The sequence below is a fragment of the Manacus candei genome, unplaced genomic scaffold (genome assembly GCF_025592945.1).
Source record: "Manacus candei isolate 608988 ecotype Guabito, Panama unplaced genomic scaffold, ASM2559294v1 h1tg000084l, whole genome shotgun sequence".
Lineage (NCBI taxonomy): Eukaryota > Metazoa > Chordata > Aves > Passeriformes > Pipridae > Manacus > Manacus candei.
The window spans coordinates 2,259,887-2,279,934 of record NW_026138132.1 but is presented as its reverse complement, the minus strand read 5'-3'; the positions used below and the strand labels follow the sequence as shown (position 1 = coordinate 2,279,934).

General features: G+C 51.3%; 1 protein-coding gene across 1 annotated transcript; it reads left to right on the top strand.

Annotated features, from left to right (window-relative positions):
• Positions 1-7,010: 7,010 nt before the first annotated feature.
• Positions 7,011-18,795, top strand: STC1 (stanniocalcin 1). The gene is made up of 4 exons (XM_051811952.1): positions 7,011-7,421; positions 10,449-10,591; positions 12,366-12,577; positions 16,722-18,795. The coding sequence occupies exons 1-4, from the start codon at positions 7,304-7,306 to the stop codon at positions 16,996-16,998; spliced, it is 750 nt and encodes a 249-aa protein (XP_051667912.1). The 5' UTR covers positions 7,011-7,303; the 3' UTR covers positions 16,999-18,795.
• The last annotated feature ends 1,253 nt before the right edge of the window (positions 18,796-20,048 follow it).

Genomic DNA, 20,048 nt, shown 5'->3' with positions numbered 1-20,048 from the left:
CATGAAGGCTCTGGCCATAGATCTTGCAAAGAAATGCTTGGCAGCTTGAGAGAATAGCTGGGTTTATTTTAACCTTTAAGAATGACACCAATTTCACAGCTGTTAATGCTCTGTGGCTCCTCCGCTTTCCAATGCAAATTGCACACCAAGGGCTGCTGCATCTTGATGAGGGGGGAGGCAGAATCTCCATATTAATGTGCCAATATCTTTGTTCTGAAGTGTTTAATTTTATGCTTTAATGAGGGATCCTCTCCCCTGTTCAAGGCAAGCCTTTGCAAGAAACTGTTTGGATAATTTGCCGGTGTCATCCGGCTCTGGAGCGGGGCAGGGAAAGGCTGGCTGGGATTTTGGGGGTGTCTCCGGGGTACAAACTGTTGGGAGGGGAGTCCCTGAGGAAGGGTCTTACCCAGAGCCCCTCAAAATTGGGCTTGGGATTGAATCCTGCCAGGGATTGTGGATGGGTTTGGGATTAACTCAGAATTGGGTTTGGGATTGACTCCTGCCAGGGATTGTGGATGGGTTTGGGACTAACTCAAAATTGGGTTTGGGATTGACTCCTGCCAGGGATTTTGGATTGGTTTGGAATTCACTCAGAATTGGGTTTGGGATTGACTCCTGCCAGGGATTGTGGATGGGTTTGGAATTCACTCAGAATTGGTTTTGGGATTGACTCCTGCCAGGGATTTTGGATGAGTTTGGGATTGACTCCTGCCAGGGATTTTGGATGGGTTTGGGATTAACTCAGAATTGGTTTTGGGATTGAGTCCTACCAGGGATTTTGGATGGGTTTGGGATTAGCTCAGAATTGGTTTTGGGATTGACTCCTGCCAGGGATTGTGGGTGGGATTGGGGTTAACTCAAAATGGGGTTTGGGATTGACTCCTGCCAGGGATTTTGGATGAGTTTGGGATTGAGTCCTGCCAGGGATTTTGGGTGGGCTGCTGGGAAGGAGGTGGGATGGGTGCCCAACCCCTCAGAAATTCCAGGGGTCCTCCTCCCTCTCTTCATCCCTTCCAGCCTCTCTGGGCTCCGTTTGCTCTCCCTTCAGGTGACCAGCTCTGTCCCTGCACACAACCCGTGTCTCCAAATCCCTCCCCCAGCAGCAGGTGTGACTTGTCAAAGCCCATTTCCCTCTGGAAAGGCAACTTTCCCACCCCCAAGGGCCACATCCTGCCTCTGCACCTCCCCTCTGGGGCTGGAACATCCACCTGCTGCAGGGAGGGATTAAAAACCCTCCACCCCTGTCAGGTCCAGATCCAGCCCCAGCCAGTGCTCCCTGTGTTTGGACAGAGTGCAGCAAAGCTTTCAGCAGTGCCTTTCAAGGACTCTTTCCCCTTCCCCAGAGGAGTGTTTTCACTGCCTGAGGTACCAGGAGTTGAGTGCTGAAAGTTCTTTATGTATCTCGTCCGTGAATGCACATTTGGTTTGAATCAAAATCCCATTGAAACAGGCACTGGGATTTAGAGCACGGGATTACAAGTAATTCTGGGTTATTATTAGCAATCACTTTTCATCAGGCATTGCCTTTACAAGATCCAGAGCAGTCCCAGCAGAAAGAGACTGAAATATACCATTCCTTTGATTAAAAAAAATGGAATTGTGCGAAGTGAATCAGTCGTGGAGTGTAATAATATGAGAAAACCTTTAACTGGCCTTCATTTCTGTTGTAAATGAATTCAAACACCACAGAAGATAATAGTTCATGGAATCCTTAAGGTTGGAAAAGCCCTCAATTGAGTCCAACCTGTGAGTGATCCCCACCTTGAGCCACATGCAGTCCTTCCTTGGACGCATCCAAGGGTGGGACTCCACCACCTCCAGGGCAGCCCTTTCTGAGGCCTGACCACCCTTTCCTGGAAGGAATTCCTCCTGATGTCCAGCCTGACCCTCCCCTGGCAGAGTTTGAGGCCTTTTTCCCCTTTTCCAACCGCCAGTTGCCACCTTATATTGAGCATTAACCAACTGCACCTTCCCCCCACAGCGGCTGGGACACCATCAAACCCAGCCTGACTTTCTGCACATGAAGCAGAGATATTAAATCCCTTTAATAATAAGATTTTTTCAGCAGGTTTTATGTTGCTGCTGCTGCCAGCTTTATGGAGCCTGTAGCCAGATCCAAGTGGCTCTGTCGGGGCAGACACCCGGGTAACTCTTAAATTGCATCCTGCCTTTTGGAACAAGTTCTGACATCACTGCCCCGGTGCAGCCGGGGTTATTCAGCTGGGCTAAGCAAATTAAAAGGCTCTGCTTTGCCTCTCCCTTCCTCTGCTTTTTGTACTGGCGGTGTAATTGAGGCAGCTCCTGCTCCCCAGCTCCGGGAGGGGGGAGTTGCATCCCGAGGCAGCGTGTGGTGCCGCACGGGAGCCATGGCGCAGGGGAAGGGGGATGGAAGCCGTGGTTTCACTAATGTGCACCTGCTGAGGAGCTGCTCCAGCGGGGCCTGCGGGGGCTGGATGGGGGCCAAGGCCTCCAGACAGCTCGGTTTGAGCCCTGGCAAACCCTGGAATGGTTCCCAGGAGGCTTAAAACACCTTCCGGGCGGCAGCGAGGAGGGGCCGCGCTCCGAGCCCTCGGTGAGAGCAGGGAGGGAGTGGATTCCCCATCCCTGGAGTGCCCAAGGCCAGGTTGGATGGGCCTTGGAGCAACCTGGGGTAGTGGAAGGTGTCCCTGCCCATGGGGGGTGGGACTGGATGGTCTGTAAGGTCAGCTATGAATGGTTACAGGTTCCACCCCCAGGCTTTTCCCACTCAAACTGAGAGTTGGATTAAATGGGATGTTGGGAAGGAATTCTTCCCTGTGCAGGTGGGGAGGCCCTGGCACGGGTTGCCCAGAGAAGCTGTGGCTGCCCCATCCCTGGAAGTGTCCAAAGCCAACTTGGAGCAACCTGGGCTGGTGGAAGGTGTCCCTGCCCGAAGTGTCCCTGTCCCTGCAGGGGGTGGGGCTGGACAGGCTTTAGAATCCCTTCCATCCCAAACCATTCCATGCCCCCCCGTGCCCTGTGGGGATTCTCCAACCAGCCTTTCAGCACGTCCAGAGCGTTGGGGAGCCACGAGGGGAGGGAGGGGGGAGTGTGGACGTGGGGGACAAAGTGTCACCGGGGAGAGGGGCGGGGAGAGAGGAGGGTGGGAGGGAAGGGAGGAGGTTTGGGAGGGAGCAGAGGAGGGTGGAGAGGGAACAGAGGAGGGTGGTTTGCTGGGAGGAGCAGTGGAGGGTGGTTTAAGAAGGAGCAGGGAAGGTGGGTTTAGGAGGGAGCAGGGGTTGGTTTTCTGGGAGGAGCAGGGAAGGTTCAGGAGGGAGCAGAGGGTGGTTTAGGAGGGAGCAGGGGCTGGTTTTCTGGGAGGAGCAGGGAAGGTTGGTTCAGGAGGGAGCAGGGGCTGGTTTTCTGGGAGGAGCAGGGAAGGTTGGTTCAGGAGGGAGCAGAGGGTGGTTTTCAGGGAGGAGAAGGGAAGGCTCAGGAGGGAGCAGAGGGTGGTTTTCGGGGAGGAGCAGAGAAGGTTGGTTTAGGAGGGAGCAGAGGGTGGTTTTCTGGGAGGAGCAGCCGGGCCGGGGCAGCGGAGCGTTTCTAACTCTCTCCCGCCGAGGTGCAGTTGCTCACGTCCCTCCGGAGCGCAGCGAATGGAGGGGTCCTGGCTGGGGAAGGGGGGCTGAAAGGTGGGCAGGGATCCAGTTACACAATTGCCCTCGCAGCATTCCCAGCCAGGGAGCAGCTGAGCACAGAGCGGGGCAGGAGTGGGAGTTATTGACTTTGGGTCCCCCCCCTTTCTCTTTTTCTTCTTTTCTTCTCCCCCTCTATTTTTTTTTTATTTTTTATTGAGGTTGGATAAAAATCTTAACACCTTGGGAATAGCCTAACAGTGGTACAATAGCCTGGCCTGTGCAATTTAATAGGGTCTCCTGAATGGGAATGGAAAGAAGGGGATGATTCTCCCAGGGCTAACAGTGCCTTTCTTTTTTCTCTTTCCACGAACCGGCCAGGAAAGAAACCCTCCAGCATTTAACCTGTAAGGGAAGGGAAAAGTCTTCCAGCAGCTTATGCTGAGCTTTTAGTCACAAATACTGAAGCTTCTTATTTTTATTTTTATTTTTGGGTTGTTTGGTTTTTTTTTTCTCATCTGGTGAGCTCTTTGTGCCCTAGACCAGCGACCACCTGAGATCAGGAGCAAGGAAGATTTTGGGGGGAAAACCTTATCCCATAATGCCTATTCCTGTATCCCTAAACAGTCTTAAAAGCATGACCCTGGAATGGGCAACATGATCTTTGGACAGTCCTGATCCCTGTGCTGGTTGTTTCTTTTCCCCTTTAAAACTCGGGTACAGGAGAGAAGCCAAACTCCTCTGGCATCCAACTCCCTACAGCGAGGGCAGGATGGAAGTTTCTGGGGTATTTTACAGTCCTTGTTTCACTCAGGATGCAAAATAAATAATGCAAGTACGCTCTGGAACCAAAGGACTCTGATGGCTCAGGCAGAAATTTGCTTGTACAAGTCTCCTGCCAAATTTGACAGCGGCTCAGCGTGAGCTCCTGCACTCCTGAAATAAGTTTAAAATTGCTGTTTTAAAGCAGTAATAAAAGTTCTGCTTCCACAGGGCCTTTTTTTGGAGGTTCAATAAAGTTTTCCTGGTGTCCCACTATTTGCCTGTGTCCTGATCCAGGGCACAGAATCCCAAATCTATCCCACAGTGCCACGTCCCCAAACTCAACCTCGTCTTACGGTTGACCTCCTGTTGCTGCTGTTTGTAATTAAAACATGCAGCAGGTACAACTCCTAAATAAAAATCAAGTCAGTCAGCCCTGGAATAACGATGGAAAGAATAGGGAATGTGCTGGAATAACTGGAGTATCTCCTTGCACTCGGACTCCCAGCTGGATGCATACGTGCTCAGAGGGCCAGGACAACCTGCTTTGCTTTGCAAACTCCTCTGCAGTTCAGCTGGAAACATTAAAAAAGACAAGGAGGAATGTTCACCTTTGGGGGTGAAGGGGTGGAGGAATCAGAGCTTGGAGTTTGCAATTCAATTGTGTGGAAAATGCAACGTTTCCCCTCCAAATAGGCCTTGGATGGAGCCGTGATTCATCCCCCATTGAAGTCCCTGCCAGAGTTGCTTTTGATTTAATCACAATCAAACCCTGTGGGATTATTCTCACTTGCAAACTGGACTGGATCTATTAAGTAGAGAAACCACAACTCTTTGCGGGGCTGCTGCTGCTTTTTCTTTATTTTTTTTTTTATTTTTTTTTCTCGTTTAATGAATTTGGCTCCGTGTCCCAAAGCGGAGCCGAAACCCGAAACCCTCCTGTCTCCGAGAGCTTTCTGACTGTTCTTGGAACATCTGGCACAGCTGTTATTTTGACCCCAAGGCAGGAGCACAACCTCACTCCTGTTCCTATCCCAGTGGAAGCCGACCCCCAGGATGCCCAGGGGAACTGGGGCTGTGCTGCCCAAACTGGGATGGGGCAGGATCCAAAGTGGTCCCATTTTCCAGGGGGAAAAAGAAAAAGAGGTAGGAGTGAGGTAAAGCAGTGACACAGCTTTTGGAGCTCCATGAAGAGCCTCCTCCTGCTCCTCTTCACATTCTTATGGACTTTGAAATTTAGCTGCCCCTAAACCTGAATAAATTCCCGCAGGTTTTGCACCTTCACTTCACTGAAGTGTAGAATTGGACCATCAAATGGAATTTCTATCCGTGGATGGATCCATGGATCTCCTCAAGCTGGGTTTCCTTGCCTGGCACCTTCCTTCTTTTCCCTTTTTTCCTTCTTTTTCCTTTTTTTCTCCTTTTTCCTTTTTTTTCTCCTTTTTCCATTTTTTCCCCTTTTTCCTTTTTTTCTCCTTTTTCCTCTTCCTCCTTCTTTTTCCTCTTTTTCCTTTTCCCCTTTTTCTTTTTCCTTTCCTTTCTCTTTTTCCTTTTTTACCTTTTCCTTTTTTCATGTTCTCCTTTTTTCACGGGCAGGGATATTTTTCCTCCCCCAAAAAAGATCCCGGGGAGAGCAGAGCGAGCCCTGAACACTCTCAAGCTCCAATCTCTCCCCCCCGATCAGCAATACCTGATATCTAAATCTCTTGGCTCGTTCTAAGCTGCAGGGACTTGTAACTTTTTATCTCTAAATCTTCCTCCACGCACCTTCCCGATTTCCTTTCAGCTCCAAGGCTTAATACCCCTGCTTGTGCTTTCATCCCTCCAACACTGCGAGCTTTAAATTGTCTCTGGGATACAGGATAAGCAGTTCTCTGCTGTGTTAATTCTCATTACGTGCCTATTAAAATGAAGATTAAATCAGGCATTAGGGTGCCTCCTCCCGTTATGAAATCTGAAAAACGGGATTGAATCGGGCTGGGTTGGGGGCGGGGGGGGAGAAGGGAAAGCACCAAACACCTGAAAAAAAAGTCGTTTCTTGAGCTTCACCGGGAAGGAATAAAAGCGAGAGCGAGGCGTGAACACACGACTTTATTCGGGGAATTGTGCAGGCGAGGGGGAGATAAGGAGGCAGCACCCGAGGACTCGGGTTTTGGGCAGGGAGGGGGGGATTTGCATGTGCCTACGTGAGGTGCAGGGTGTGAGTCCGCGGGTTTAGCTCGGCACACACGTGCTCTGGCAGCAGCGATGCCTCCCCAGCAGCACGAACACAGCGGTACCTGCGCTCACCTCGGAGGGGGGGCCCCTTCCAAGGATCCCTGCCAAGCTGCTCGGGTGGGAAAACAGCCCTCCCGCCAGGGCAGGTGCTTTTCTGGCGGGGTGGGGGAACGTTTAGGACCGCGCTGTCATTTCCTCGAGCTCAATTATCCATAGGAAGTCCCCCCCCCTCCTCCCTCCTTTCCCCACTTCTCCTCCCTTTCCCAGCGCTGCTCCACGAGAAGATTAACTTTTCGGTTATTGTTGCTTTGGCAGGTACTTTTAATTGGCTGGAAAACATCCTTCCTGGGAAGTTGCAGCTCCGTGGGGCTTGAATGAGTCCAGTCCTCCCCTGGCTCTGCCCAGCGCCGCCGATTGGCTCCGCAGCCCGGGGGGGGACCGATAAGGGCGGCTATAAAAGCCCTGGGCTGCTCCTGGTCCCCCGACGAGCAGGAGCCAGAGGGGCCACCCGGATCCTGCGGCACATCCAGCGCATCCCGAACATCCCCGAGCTCCGCAGCCTCTCCCCTCTCTCCCTGGGGCTCTCTCGCGCGTATCCAGATCCACATCTTCGCTCGAGCCGGAGTGGGAGAGGAGACACACACACACACACACACACACACACAGAGCCACCAAAAAAAAAAAAAACCACCCAAAAAAACCCCCCACACTTAGCGGAAACTTGTCAGAGAATGCTCCTAAAGTCTGGCTTTCTCCTGCTGCTGGCGATCAGTGCATCCGCATCCTACGAAGCCGAGCAGAATGACTCTGTGAGCCCCAGGAAGCCCAGGGTGGCAGCCCAGAACTCAGGTAACACCCAGCAAGGAGGGCTTGGAGCTGAGCCCTCATGTCTTTAACTGTCTCACATTGCTCTGCTGCTGGTTTTTATTCTTTTTTCCTTTTTTATTTTTCCTTCTTTTTCCTTTTTTCCCTTCTTTTCCCTTTTCCCTTCTTTTCCATTTTTCCTTCTTTTCCATTTTTCCTTCTTTTTCCTTTTTTCTCCTTTTTCCTTTTTTCTCCTTTTTCCTTCTTTTTCCTTTACCCCCCTTCTTTTTCCTCTCTCTCTTTTTCCTTTCCTTCTTCTTTTTCCTTTTTTATCTTTTCCTTTTTTATCTTTTCCCTTTTTATCTTTTCCTTTTCCCCCTTTTTTCTTTTCCCCCTTTTTTTCCTTTTTTTTCCCCTTTCCCCCCCCCCTTGTTCCCCCTTTTTTCCCCTCTTTCCCCCCCACCCTTTTCCCCCCCACCTTTTTCCCCCCTTTTTTCCCCCTTTCCCCCCCCTTTTTCTCCCTCCCTTTTTTTTCCCGCTTCCCCCCCCCCCTTTTCCCACCCCTTTTTTCCCCCCTTATAAACTTAATGGCTGGTTAAGGCACAAATATTACCGTGAGGGTCTGCCAGGAGGGTGTTGGTGCAGAGCTGGAGAAGGAATCTCCTTCAGGAGCCGGGGCAGGGAGCCGGTGTGTGAGGATGCAAAAATCCAGCCTCTCTCCTCCTCCCCCAGCTCCTAAATGAGTTCCATGTACTTTTGATTATTATTATTATTGTTATTATTATTATTATTTTCCCTGCTTGCATGTACCTCCCTCCCCTCTCCAATCGCAGCCCTACTTTGGTGTTAAACCCCTCGCTTTTTAGGAAGTTGATAAAAATCCGTGGAAATTGGCCTGAACCATTGTTCTGCCAAACATCTGCCCATTCCAAGAGGAGGAGAGAGAGCGAGAGAGCTGCGACTTTGGAGAATGCAGTAACCTAGAAACTGTCCCCTGCTCGCCTTTATTTCCCCAAACTGATTGCTATCAGCGAGCTGGGACGGTAAAAATACGATTGTGACATTTAACAAACTTGCTTTTACAATGGAGGCAAAAAAAAAATCGCTGGCAAGTCAGCTCTGGATGTCTCCACTTTGATGCTTTAGATAAGTTGGAGACATTGTCTCGAACAATGGGAATTAAAAATCTCTCTTCTACTGTACTGGAAAGATATTAAGGCTCTAATTCAGAGCTCATTAACAGCTGCCTTATTTTAGATCTGCAAGGCTCTGCAGCATTAGAGCAGGGTGTTTGCTCGAGTTCCTTTTGTATTTGGTTGCTATAGAAACATGGGGTCTCACTCTTGCACCGTGCCTAAAACAATAAAAGCTTAATTCCTCCTTAAGTCTGCTGCAGAGCAAAGTTAGAATCTGAACCTGTGGCAGCAGAATTGGGGGGGTGACTCGTGCACTGGGGAGGTTGTGAGCTGGGGAGAGGATGAGCTGACCAAAGATTTCTCCCTTCAGGCCCACAAGCAAGAATGAGGAGGCGTTAACTGTTTGGGGTTTTTTTTCTAATTATTATTATTTAATATTATTTCCCTTTTTTTTCTGTGAAAAAAAAAAAATCCCAGTTGTAAAGAATCATTTTTAGGCTACAACTCAGCTCTTAATAAGGTGTGTTCTCTTCCACCAAACCCTCACTTTTCCCACACCTCACAGCTCCATGGCTTTGCATTTCTTCCTAAAAGAATGTCTGGTAACACGAGCTGCAAAAGTAATGAATATGCCTTGCCCAGACACATAAGGGGACAGATGTTCATCTCAAAAAAAAAAAGGTTAATCCCTCCTAATTTCGGGGCAATCATGTGGCAATAGTGCTGATTCATTGTTAAAAGGCACGGGATCTGCACGAGAAAAGCTGGGATGACATGGATACCCTCCTGCTCAGCCCAACTACTGCCTGCAGGATTTTAATTATACATGGTCAGCTCCATTCACCTCAACTTTCTCTGCCCAAATGTCCCTGCTCCTCACGAAATCTTCAGCAAAAAATGACCTTTCTTGGCTGTGCTTGCAAACCACCAGGTCAGGGTTTAGCACCAAGTCCTTTTTAGTGCTAATAATGGACTCACGGGCTAAAATCTGATTTCTTGGTGCTTCAGGCTTCTCAGGGAAGCACAAATACATCCCAAGGAGTGCAAATTTCGTGGCATCTCCTTGGCAATCACCATCACTTCAGTCCTGTTTTCACAAAGCCATGGGTTTGGGAACTGAGCCCCTGGAGAGGATCTGAGCACCTGGTGCTCTTCCTGGGCTCTTCCTCATTGCTTCTCCTTCTCCAGAGGGAGTTGGAATGAAGCTGGGAATGCCTGGAATCAGGATTCCTTTGGGATGGATCTATCTAGCCAAGGACTCTCAGGTGTTGTCCCTCTTTTAATCCAGGTGGGAAGGTGTTGGGAGTCGCATTTTCTGTTCCTCGGTTCGCTGGGTCACACCTTCAGTCCATGGAATGCTGGAATTATGGAATCCTGGAATGGTTTGGGTTGGAAGGGACCTTAAAGCTCATCCAGCTCCAACCCCCTGCCATGGACAGGGACACCTTCCACTAGCCCAGGTTGCTCCAAGCTGGCCTTGGACACTCCCAGGGCTGGCACAGCCACAGCTTCTCCAGGCAACCACCCCTCCATCTGAGCAAAGAATTTCTTCCCAATATCTGCCCTAATTTTCCCCTCTTTTAGCTTAAAACCCTTCCCCCTTCTCCTATCCCTTGTGGCCTTATAAAAAATCACTCTCCCTCTTTTTATAACCCCCTTTTAAGCACTGGAAGGGGCTCTAAAGTCTCCCTGGAGCCTTCCCTTTTCCAGGTGGACACTCCCAGCCTGTCCCTGGAGTGGAGGAGCTCCAGCCACTCGGAGCACCTTCCCTTTGGTTTCTCCTCATCCCCTTTCCCCTAACCCCCAGGAGCTGCTTGTCTGCAGCCCAGCACGGCTCACCCTGGCTCTGGGGGAGGGTTCTGTGGTCCTGGGGGAGGGTTCTGTGGCCCTGGGGAGCCGTGTCCGTGTGCTGATGCTCCCGTGGCTCTCCCTGCAGCAGAGGTGGTTCGGTGCCTCAACGGGGCCCTCCAGGTGGGCTGCGGGGCCTTCGCCTGCCTGGAGAACTCCACGTGTGACACGGACGGGATGTACGACATCTGCAAGTCCTTCCTCTACAGCGCTGCTAAATTCGACACTCAGGTACGGCCCCGGCACGGAGGGGACCGGGATGAACCCTTGGGATAAAACTTTTCCATGCCCCAGCTCAATAAAGGGCTTTTATGGGGCACCGGAGCAAGTGCTGAGCTGAACGGAGGCTTTAACTCCTCCAAAGCTGGGCTTTGGGCAGGCTGAGCCCTCCCTGTCTTGCAGCCCTTCACAGACACAGCCACAGCTCCTTGGGGGCTGTTTTCTCTGGGATAAACCCTTGGGATAAAACCTTTCCATGCCCCGGCTCAGTAAAGGGCTTTTATGGGGCACCGGAGCAAGTGCTGAGCTGAACAGAGGCTTTAACTCCTCCTTCTAGAACTGGGCTTTGGGCAGGCTGAGCCCCCCCTGTCTTGCAGCCCTTCACAGACACACACACAGCTCCTTGGGGGCTGTTTTCTCTGGGATAAACCCTTGGGAGAAAACCTTTCCATGCGCTCAATAAAGAGCTTTCCAAGTCCTGTGGCATCACGGAGGCTTTAACTCCTCTTTCTAGAGCTGGGCTTTGGGCAGGCTTAACCCTCCCTGTCTTGCAGCCCTTCCTGCTCCTCTCAGCCATGGGTTTTTGGCTCCACAGACACATCCTTGGGGGCTGTTTTCTCTGGGATAAACCCTCGGGAGAAAACCTTTCCATGCGCTCAATAAAGAGCTTTCCAAGTCCTGTGGCACCGGAGCTGAACGGAGGCTTTAACTCCTCCAAAGCTGGGCTTTGGGCAGGCTTAACCTTTCCCATCTTGCAGCCCTTCCTGCTCCTCTCAGCCACGGGATTTTGGCTCCACAGACACATCCTTGGGGGCTGTTTTCTCTGGGATAAACCCTCAAGAGAAAACCTTTCCATGCGCTCAATAAAGGGCTTTTACAAGTCCTGCAGCACTGGAGCATGTGCTGAGCTGAACAGAGGCTTTAACTCGTCCTTCTAGAGCTGGGCTTTGGGCAGGCTTAACCCTCCCTGTCTTGCAGCCCTTCCTGCTCCTCTCAGCCGTGGGTTTTGGGCTCCACAGACACATCCTTGGGGGCTGTTTTCTCCGGGGCAGTTTCCACACGTTCCCTGCTCCGTGTGAGGACTTGGCAGGGAGGGTTTGCTGGGCTGGAGGGTGAAGTTTCCTCTCCAGGAGGAAATAGAAACGTCCTTCTAACAAAATAAGTCTTCTGACTGTGTGACCTGGCACGGGGCTGGGGTTTGGGTTGGAAGACTTTGGGGCTGGGAATACAGGGCCAGCTCAGCCTCTCCAGAGCTGCAGTCGGGATAAATGGGATAATATTGGAGGGCTGCAGCTCTGCCAAGGGCACTTTTCCTTGGAGTTTTCCTCCTAACATGCACACCAGCCCCGAGTTCCCTGTGCTCCTGCTCCCAAGGACAAGCTTCAGAGCACTTCAAGCATCTTGAGTGGTGATGAACCAGGGGTGTTAAACCTCTGGCATCCAATTGATGGTTAAATCAATCCAACCCCTCCTGGAGGGGGAGCAGAATTGGCCCATCTCTGGTCCTGGTGCTTCCAGGTCTGTTCATGCAAAGACTCCCATTGCCTCAATCCTTTGGGGACAGGAGCTGTGGGCTCTGTGCATCCCAACTGCTGTGGGTGATGTCTCTGCAGTAATTGTGAGGATCAGAGTCCTGGGAAGGGACCTCCAGCAGGTCTCTAATTGCAGGGAGGGTCATTAACAGCAGCCAGGCACGGTGGAGCACCTGCAGTACTTCCCTTTCTGTTGGATTCCCTGGAAACCCCTGGGAAAAAAAAAAAATCCCCTTTTTCTCCTGTGCTTGCAGGGAAAAGCTTTTGTGAAGGAAAGCCTGAAGTGCATTGCCAACGGGGTGACGTCCAAGGTGTTCCTGGCCATCCGCAGGTGCTCCACCTTCCAGAGGATGATCTCCGAGGTGCAGGAGGAGTGTTACAGCAAGCTGGACATGTGTGGCATCGCCAAACGGAACCCTGAGGCCATCACGGAGGTCGTGCAGCTCCCAAACCAGTTCTCAAACAGGTATGTGGGGCAAAAATAGAGGAATGGGGTGAAAAGAGCAGGGCCGGGCTGACTGAGCTCCTACAATCCCAGTGCAGCTCAGCCCAGCCCTGCTCTCTGCCTTTTCAACTCCTTGGCAGGTTTTGCCAGCCTTCTTCTGCTTCTCTGTCTTGGTAAACACACTTATAAACATCTCCAGAGAATAAAATTAACTGGGCATTGGTCACTTCAAAGCCTGGAGCTGGTTTAAGTGTTAATTCTTTGGGTGGGAGGGCAGTGTGATGGTGAGCAGGGCTTTTAAATCCCAAACCAGATCCATTCATTCAGCATCCCTGGAATACTGAGCACTTCATAGGGTAGAAACATAGACTCCTGGAATGGTTTGGGTTGGAAGGGACCTCAAAGCTCATCTCCTTCCACCCCCTGCCATGGGCAGGGACACCTTCCTCTGGCCCAGGTTGCTCAGAGCTCCATCCAACCCTTCTCCACCCACTGCAGCTTCATTCCCTTCTCCAGACTGCAGCCACCCCCTCCTTGGGTTTATATGGCACTTGGAAAATGAGTCCTTGCCCTCTGCCTTCCCAGGAAAAACCAGGAAAAGCTAAAGGGAACCAGCAAACCTGATCCTCTGTCACCTTATTCTGCCATAACCTGGTGGTTCATATTTCTAGGGATGCTCTGGGCTCCTGAGTGGTCTGGTTTAGGGTTGTCTCCAGCCCTGGTCTGGTTTAGGGTTGTCTCCAGCCCTGTTCCCTCTGGTGGCACAGGCTCCCTGCAGGAATGGGCACATCACGGGGCTGGCACCTTGATGTGAGCCCAGAACTGCCCCGTCCCCTCCTGCAAGGACAAGGGACACCTTCAGGGAGTGCTGCAGTCTGCTCAGTCACACTGCAAGGGCAGGCACTGCTTCCCCTGAAGCCTGGAACAAGCAGTGCTGAGTCTTGTGATCGGGATAAAAGGGATCTTTTGGAGTAAATACGCTCTAGAATTGGAGTGCAAACAGGGTGAGCTGCAGTGGCTGGTCGTGGCAAACCCCTCAGCTCCTCTGGGGTGGCTGCTTGGCTTGATCTAGAAGCACCTGAAGCCTCCAGACCTATCCTAGGACAGGTCTGCAAGTGATAAACAGATGAACAGATGTTACATCTCTGCCCAGCGTGGATTTATCCACAGAATCACAGAATATCCTGAGCTGGAAGGGACAAACAAGGATCACTGAAGCCCTTGTCCTGTTATACAGAACTCTGGTGTAGATATTAAATCAGGAAATGACACTTGTGGGAAGGCAAAACTATACTGGGGGGGGGGGAAGGTAAAAATGATATTTGTGTGTCTTTCCCCTCTTTCCCCGAGGGAAGCTGGAAGGGATTTGCTTTGGTGTCCCCTGAGGGCTGGGACAAGGGGCATTCCCAGGTTGAACTGGTGGGTTGTGGAGTTAAAAGGATGGGTTGTAGAGTTAAGGGATGGATTGTAGAGTTAAGTGATGGATTGTAGAGTTAAGTGATGGATTGTAGAGTTGAGTGATGGATTGTGGAGTTAAAGGGGTGGATTGTTGAGTTAAGGGATGGATTGTAGAGTTAAAGGGATGGATTGTAGAGTTAAAGGGATGGATTGTAGAGTTAAAGGGATGGATTGTAGAGTTACAGGGATGGATTGTAGAGTTAAAGGGGTGGATTGTAGAGTTGAAGTGATGGATTGTAGAGTTGAAGTGATGGATTGTAGAGCTAAAGAGCCCTTGGTGGGGCTGGAGGGGGGTTGGGGTGAGCAGGGGACGTGTGGACACTTGGGCAGTGCTGGGGATGTTCCTCCCAGAGGACCAAGCCAGGGCTGGATCCTCTGTCTCCTGAGGAGGAGGGAACTCCTCCCCCACAGCTGCCAGCCCCTGCCAGAGCCAGAGGATATTATGACATGTTGAGTAACAAAAGCAGCAGGATTTCCCAGCTAATAGTTTACACTGAGGGCTCCTAAAGCATCCTGCTTTCCCAGCCCCTGTCCCAACATAGCCACGGAATAAGAATGTGCCACTTGGCCTGAGCTGCTGAGAGGAAGTAGTTAAAGGTCATAGCACCTTCCTGTGATTTAATCTCGTGGCAGGAGCGGCAGGAGAGGAAAGTCCTGCTGCCTCTGCTCACAGCTGAGCTGCTGAAGGCACTGCCAAGCTCTGGGGTTGCAGCTCCAGCCATGGAAAGCACCAAGGCTGGCTGGGATCTGCCCCTCCTGTCCCGTTAGGCTGGGACTGATTTAAACTGGAGTGTGGCTCGTTCACCATCAGCTGCTGGGCTCCCTTGAACCCCCAGCCCCAGCCCTGCTGGGCTGTGCTCACACCCAGCCAAAGCCTGGGCCTTTTGTGCTTCAAGTGCAGCACAAACTTTAACCTCAGCTGACCTCCCCTGGCTGCTCCAAAGGCCAGAGCTGAGAGTTGGGAAAGGAGTTTGGATGTGAGCTCTCATTTCCCTCTTCCTTCCCCTCCTCCACCTGCAGGTTGTTCTCTTCTCTGCTCCTGTGGAAAAATGTCACGGTGACCTTAAAGGCTTAAAATAAGTTCCCCAACGTCCTTTCAGGCAGCAAATATGGGATTGCTCCTCTTTTTCCCACTTCTTTTTCCCTGGGAAGGTGTTCCCTGATCCAATGAGGTGCCAGCTCTGCTGTCCCAGCCCCTGCTCATGGGGCTGTGCTGGCTCTGTCTTCTCCCCATGGAGGATCATTCCCGGGATCACTGTTCTCATAGGGCTGGGAAAACGGATCAGCACAATTTCCTGGCTCCTGCTGGAGCAAGGGATACGTGCTCGGGGCTGCTGGAAGAGGAAAATGAAGCTTTAGGGAGACAGGCTCGTAGCAGGGGGAAGCACAAGGTCCTCACTTGGGATTTAATGCATGAGAGTGACAACTGTGTGTCCTAAAGATCTGTCCCGAGGGAATCTGTGCATCTCTCAGGCTTGGAGTGACTGGCTGCTCCCTCTTGTGGTGCCCTGGAAAGGCTGTGCGTGCAGGGGAAGGCAGAGGGACAGGAGGGGATGGAGCCACAGGGATGGAGCCGTTCCCAGAAGGATCGTTCTGGCTCAGAGCAGGGCTCGGTTCAGTCTCGGATCCTGGCTGGGGATGGGCAGCACCTGCTGGTAGAAAGAGCGATTATTTTTCTTCCTAAAGCTCTAGAAACTTGGATTCTTTAGTGGAGAGTAAACCACACCCTTAAGCCAATTAGTACAGCCCTTAGCTCCTTGGTTTTACCTTCTTCCCAATCCACCAGGATAACAACAACCCCACTGTGCTTATATCCTCACCTTCCAGAGCTGCAGCAGCTCTGGGTGGATTTGGAACTGGCCTGGCTGATCCTGTGCCACAACGTGGCTTTTTTTTTGGCTCATCAGAGCCTGGTCAGGCGACTGTGGGAGCAGGTTTAGGACAATTAAATCCGAATTTTGGTGGTTGTGTCCCATCCCTGTGTCGTGGGCACGGCATCTCCACGTCCAGGGGGGTTGTCAGATGCAGTGATACAGGGTTGGTCTTGATCTTGGAGTTCTTTTCCAGCCTTAATGACCCGGTGGTGACATGTACATTGTGCACTGTCAGGATGAGGGACTTAAAAACTCTGATTCAAAGAATCATAGAATCAGCTGGGTTGGAAGGGACCTCTGAGATCATCCAGTCCAACCCTTGATCCAACCCCGCCGTGGTTCCCAGCCCATGGCACTGATGCCACATCCAGTCTCACCTTAAAAACCTCCAGGGATGGAGAATCCCCCCCTTCCCTGGGCAGCCCATTCCAATGGCTGAGCACCCTCTCTGCAAAGAAATTCTTCCTAATCTCCAACCTAACCCTCCCCTGGCACAGCTGCAGACCCAGCCCTCTTGTCTTGCTGATGGTTGCCTGGGAAAAGAGACCAACCCCCCCTGGCTCCCCCCTCCTGGCAGGGAGTTGCAGAGAGTGAGGAGGTCTCCCCTGAGCCTCCTCTTCTCCAGGCTGAACAGCCCCAGCTCCCTCAGCCTCTCCTCACAGCACTTGTGCTCCAGTCCCTTCCCCAGCCTTGTTGCTCTTCTCTGGACCTGCTCTCGCAGTTTTATCTCTCGGGCTGTTTTATCTCTTGGGCTGTTTTATCTCTTGAGCTGTTTTATCTCTCGGGCTGTTCTGTTGGTCCTTGCTGGGGTAACGATGGTTCCTCTGCTGCAGATACTACAACAAGCTGGTGAGGAGCCTGCTGGAGTGCGACGAGGAGACCGTGAGCACCATCAAGGGCAGCCTGATGGAGAAGATCGGGCCCAACATGGCCAGCCTCTTCCACCTGCTGCAGGCCGACCACTGCGCCCAGGGCCACCCCCGCGCCGACTTCTCCAGGAGGAGGCTCTCGGAGCCCCAGAAGCTCAAGCTCTACTTCAGGAACCTGCGAGGTGAGGGCTCGGCCCCGGCCCACGGCAAGCGCGGCTCCTCCTCGGCCGAGAGCGCGTGACGGGGGGCCCCGAGGGGATGCCAAGCGCTGCTACCAAAGCTCCAGAGCAAATGCACCCAGCCCAGGTGTGCTGCAGCCAGTCTGAACAGCACCCAGGAAACCTGGGCTTAGGTTTAGTCGTTGATGTTTTCTGTCCCCCAGCCACCCCCCCCCTTCCGTCGGCCCCGAACAAAACCTCTCCGCGCGGGTCGGCGTTCGGCGTCTCGGCTCTTCCCACCAGCAAAACGTCTCTTTTTCTTCCCCCCCCCAAAAAATTATGTCCTAAAAGGTCTTAGTCTTAAGTGGTCAGGCCTTCAGACACCAAATCGAAACGTACTGTAGTGCTGATGCCACTGGAGTCTGAGGATCTGGCCCCCAGGAGAGGAGCTCGTCCCTCCTGCCCGAGCTTAGGGGACAAGAGATGCACTAAAAACTCGTTGCACACCCCAAAAGGTGTCAGGGCAGTTCGTGTGATGAATCTGTGCTGGCCATGGACGAATATGAATGTCGTGTTCCTGGTCTCTTAGTGTCCTACAGTCCTGATCCTGCCAGCAGAGCTCTGGTAACCCCTGGATTTACTGGCTGGGGGTGAGTTTGGTCCCCGTGACCCGGCACCGCGGTGCAAAATGAGTTAAAGCCACCCCCCCACGCCCCCCAAAATCAGGAAAGGGACGTTTTGTACCCCAGACATGATTCAAAGAGCTGCCAGTCTGAGGCTGAAAGCTGGTCAGAAGGTTCCATAATCTTGCATTGTATTTAAAAGCTAACATCTATGTACTGTATTTAACTGTCTAAAGCTTTAAAAGAAACCTAACAGAAACAAACCCTGTCTTAAGAGTAGAGTATTAAAGGTCTTGCTCTAACTGTGGTATAAATAGTTTTAAAATCTGTCATGTACTGTACATAAATTCCACGAGAGTCTGCTTGAAAGGAGCAGAATATAATAACTTTATTGCCTAAACTTAGTTTTGTAATTTAGCTCTTTCTTTTCTTATTTTATTATTTTATTTTTTCTTTTTTCCTGGAAACAGTATCTCTGTCGTATTTAAAGAGTTCACATTCTACTCCGTGGCCTTTTTTAATGGAAGAGGGGGAAAAAATGGTTTAGGATGGGAATTGCAGGGCCAGAAATGGCTAAAATGGAGGGGGAAAAAAAAAAACAAATTAAAACAAAGAGGAGTTCAGGCTGGCCAGTCCTGTCCCCCCAGAGCTGCTGTGAGACCCCCTCAGGCCCCAGTGCTGCTGGGGGGGGCTCCTGTAGGAATTCTCAGATGCTTTGGGAATTCCCTGGGAACACCAATTGCTGGGAAAGGCAGGAAAAATCCCGAAATCCTCTGAAGCTCCAGCGGTGAAGCTGAGGACACAGGGATCCCCACGCTGGGAGCTGCCTTTCCCCCCATCCTCCTCCTCCTCAGCAGGCTCTGGGAAGAGGAGCAGAGGGTCCCGTGCTGGGGGTCCCCCAAACCTGCTCCCAAATCGCTCTGGGGGAGCCAAAAAAAAATCAGGATCAGCCAGGCCAGCTCCAAATCCATCCCCTCAGAGCCCCTCTGCAGAGTGGATGGCTCTTCCTCAGCTACTTAGCCAGCTAATAAAGGAGGGATCTATTTTCCTTTTCGAATCCTTAAAGCAATATAACTTTTTTTTCGTTTTGTTTTGGTTTCCTTTATTTTTTTTTTTAAATAAATAAATAAAAAAAAAAAGACAAAAAAAAAAAACAAACCACGAAGCCTTTAAACAATAACCTGCTGCTAATATATGGAAACCAGATGCAGTGGCAGCGTTTCTGATGTCGCTGCCTTCGTTCAGTGTAGCCCCAAAGTGCTGTCAGAAAATTGGAAGCAGCAAAAAAAAAAAAAAAAAAGGAAAAAAAAAAGAAAAAAAAGGGTTGCTGACGCTCAAGGGTTGTCATTTTAATTTTTTTTTATTTTGAAGACTCTGAATTGTAGGGCAAGGAAGATGCAATATTGTTCCTTTTTCAGCCAGGCAGGGATAGAGAGGCCAAGGAGAAGAAGTTTTGCAAGGTGAAAAAACCAAAGGCTCCTTGAATATCCCGCCCCTAAAAGTCAGGGGCTGAGCAGGAACTTTGATCCCAGGGTTGGGGGATTCCCACCCCAGGGCATCCCAGCTGGGAGACAGGGAATTCTGCACCAAACCCACGGAAATAGTTACAAAAGAGGTTCTTTACGTGGCTCGGGGCGGGGTCCAAACACCCCGCTGGTGCTCCAGAGCTCCCAAAGCCTCTCCCTGCCAGCCCCGCCCTTCCATGGGGATGTTCCTCATGGAAAAGTGGCTTCTCCATTCCCAGGAAACCCCAGAGAAGGCGGATAAAGCCGATTTGGGGCCGGGGAAGGGCTTGAGACCCCCCCAAGCTGATCCTTTTTTGGGGTGGTCCCGCCAAAATTCCTCTTTCCCGGCAGCGCTTTCGACTCGTGCCCTTGCCAAAGGTGGGAATTCAGCGGGAAAATCCTCCCCCTCCCGGCTGGATTTTTGCTGGGGTGCCACAGGGAAACCCCCCCTGTGCCCCAAAAACTCTGCTGGGTCCCACTGGCCGGGTTTTGGGGTCGATTTGAGGCGGCACTTTTGTCCCCCCGAGCTGGCCTGGGGGTCACCTGGCCCTAACTAAGCTGGGCTCAAACTCCCTCCTAACCAGGGCGGGTGGGACAGGAGCTTCCCATGCCCTGGGAAAGTTTGGGATGAGGTGGGAGAGACCCCCCGGGATGGATTCTCCACCCCAAGTCCGGCGATTTCACCGTTTAATCTTGATTTTTTTTAATTTTGGGGTTTTTTTTTTCTTCTCTCGGGGGGGCAGGGGAGGGGCTTCTCTGGAAACGTTTTGCATGAGTCTCCTCGTGATTTGTTTGCACTTTAGAACGTTTTGTGCCATTAATAAATTTGCATTTTATTGTATTTATAATTTAAAGATGCCTAGAAGGGAGAGAGAGACTTTGGGGTTTTTTTTTTCGTTTTGGGTTTTTTTTTTTTTTGTTTTGTTTCGTTCTGTTTTTTTGCTGAGTACTGGAATAAACAGTGAGCATATCTGGTATATGTCATTATTTATTGTTTAAATTACA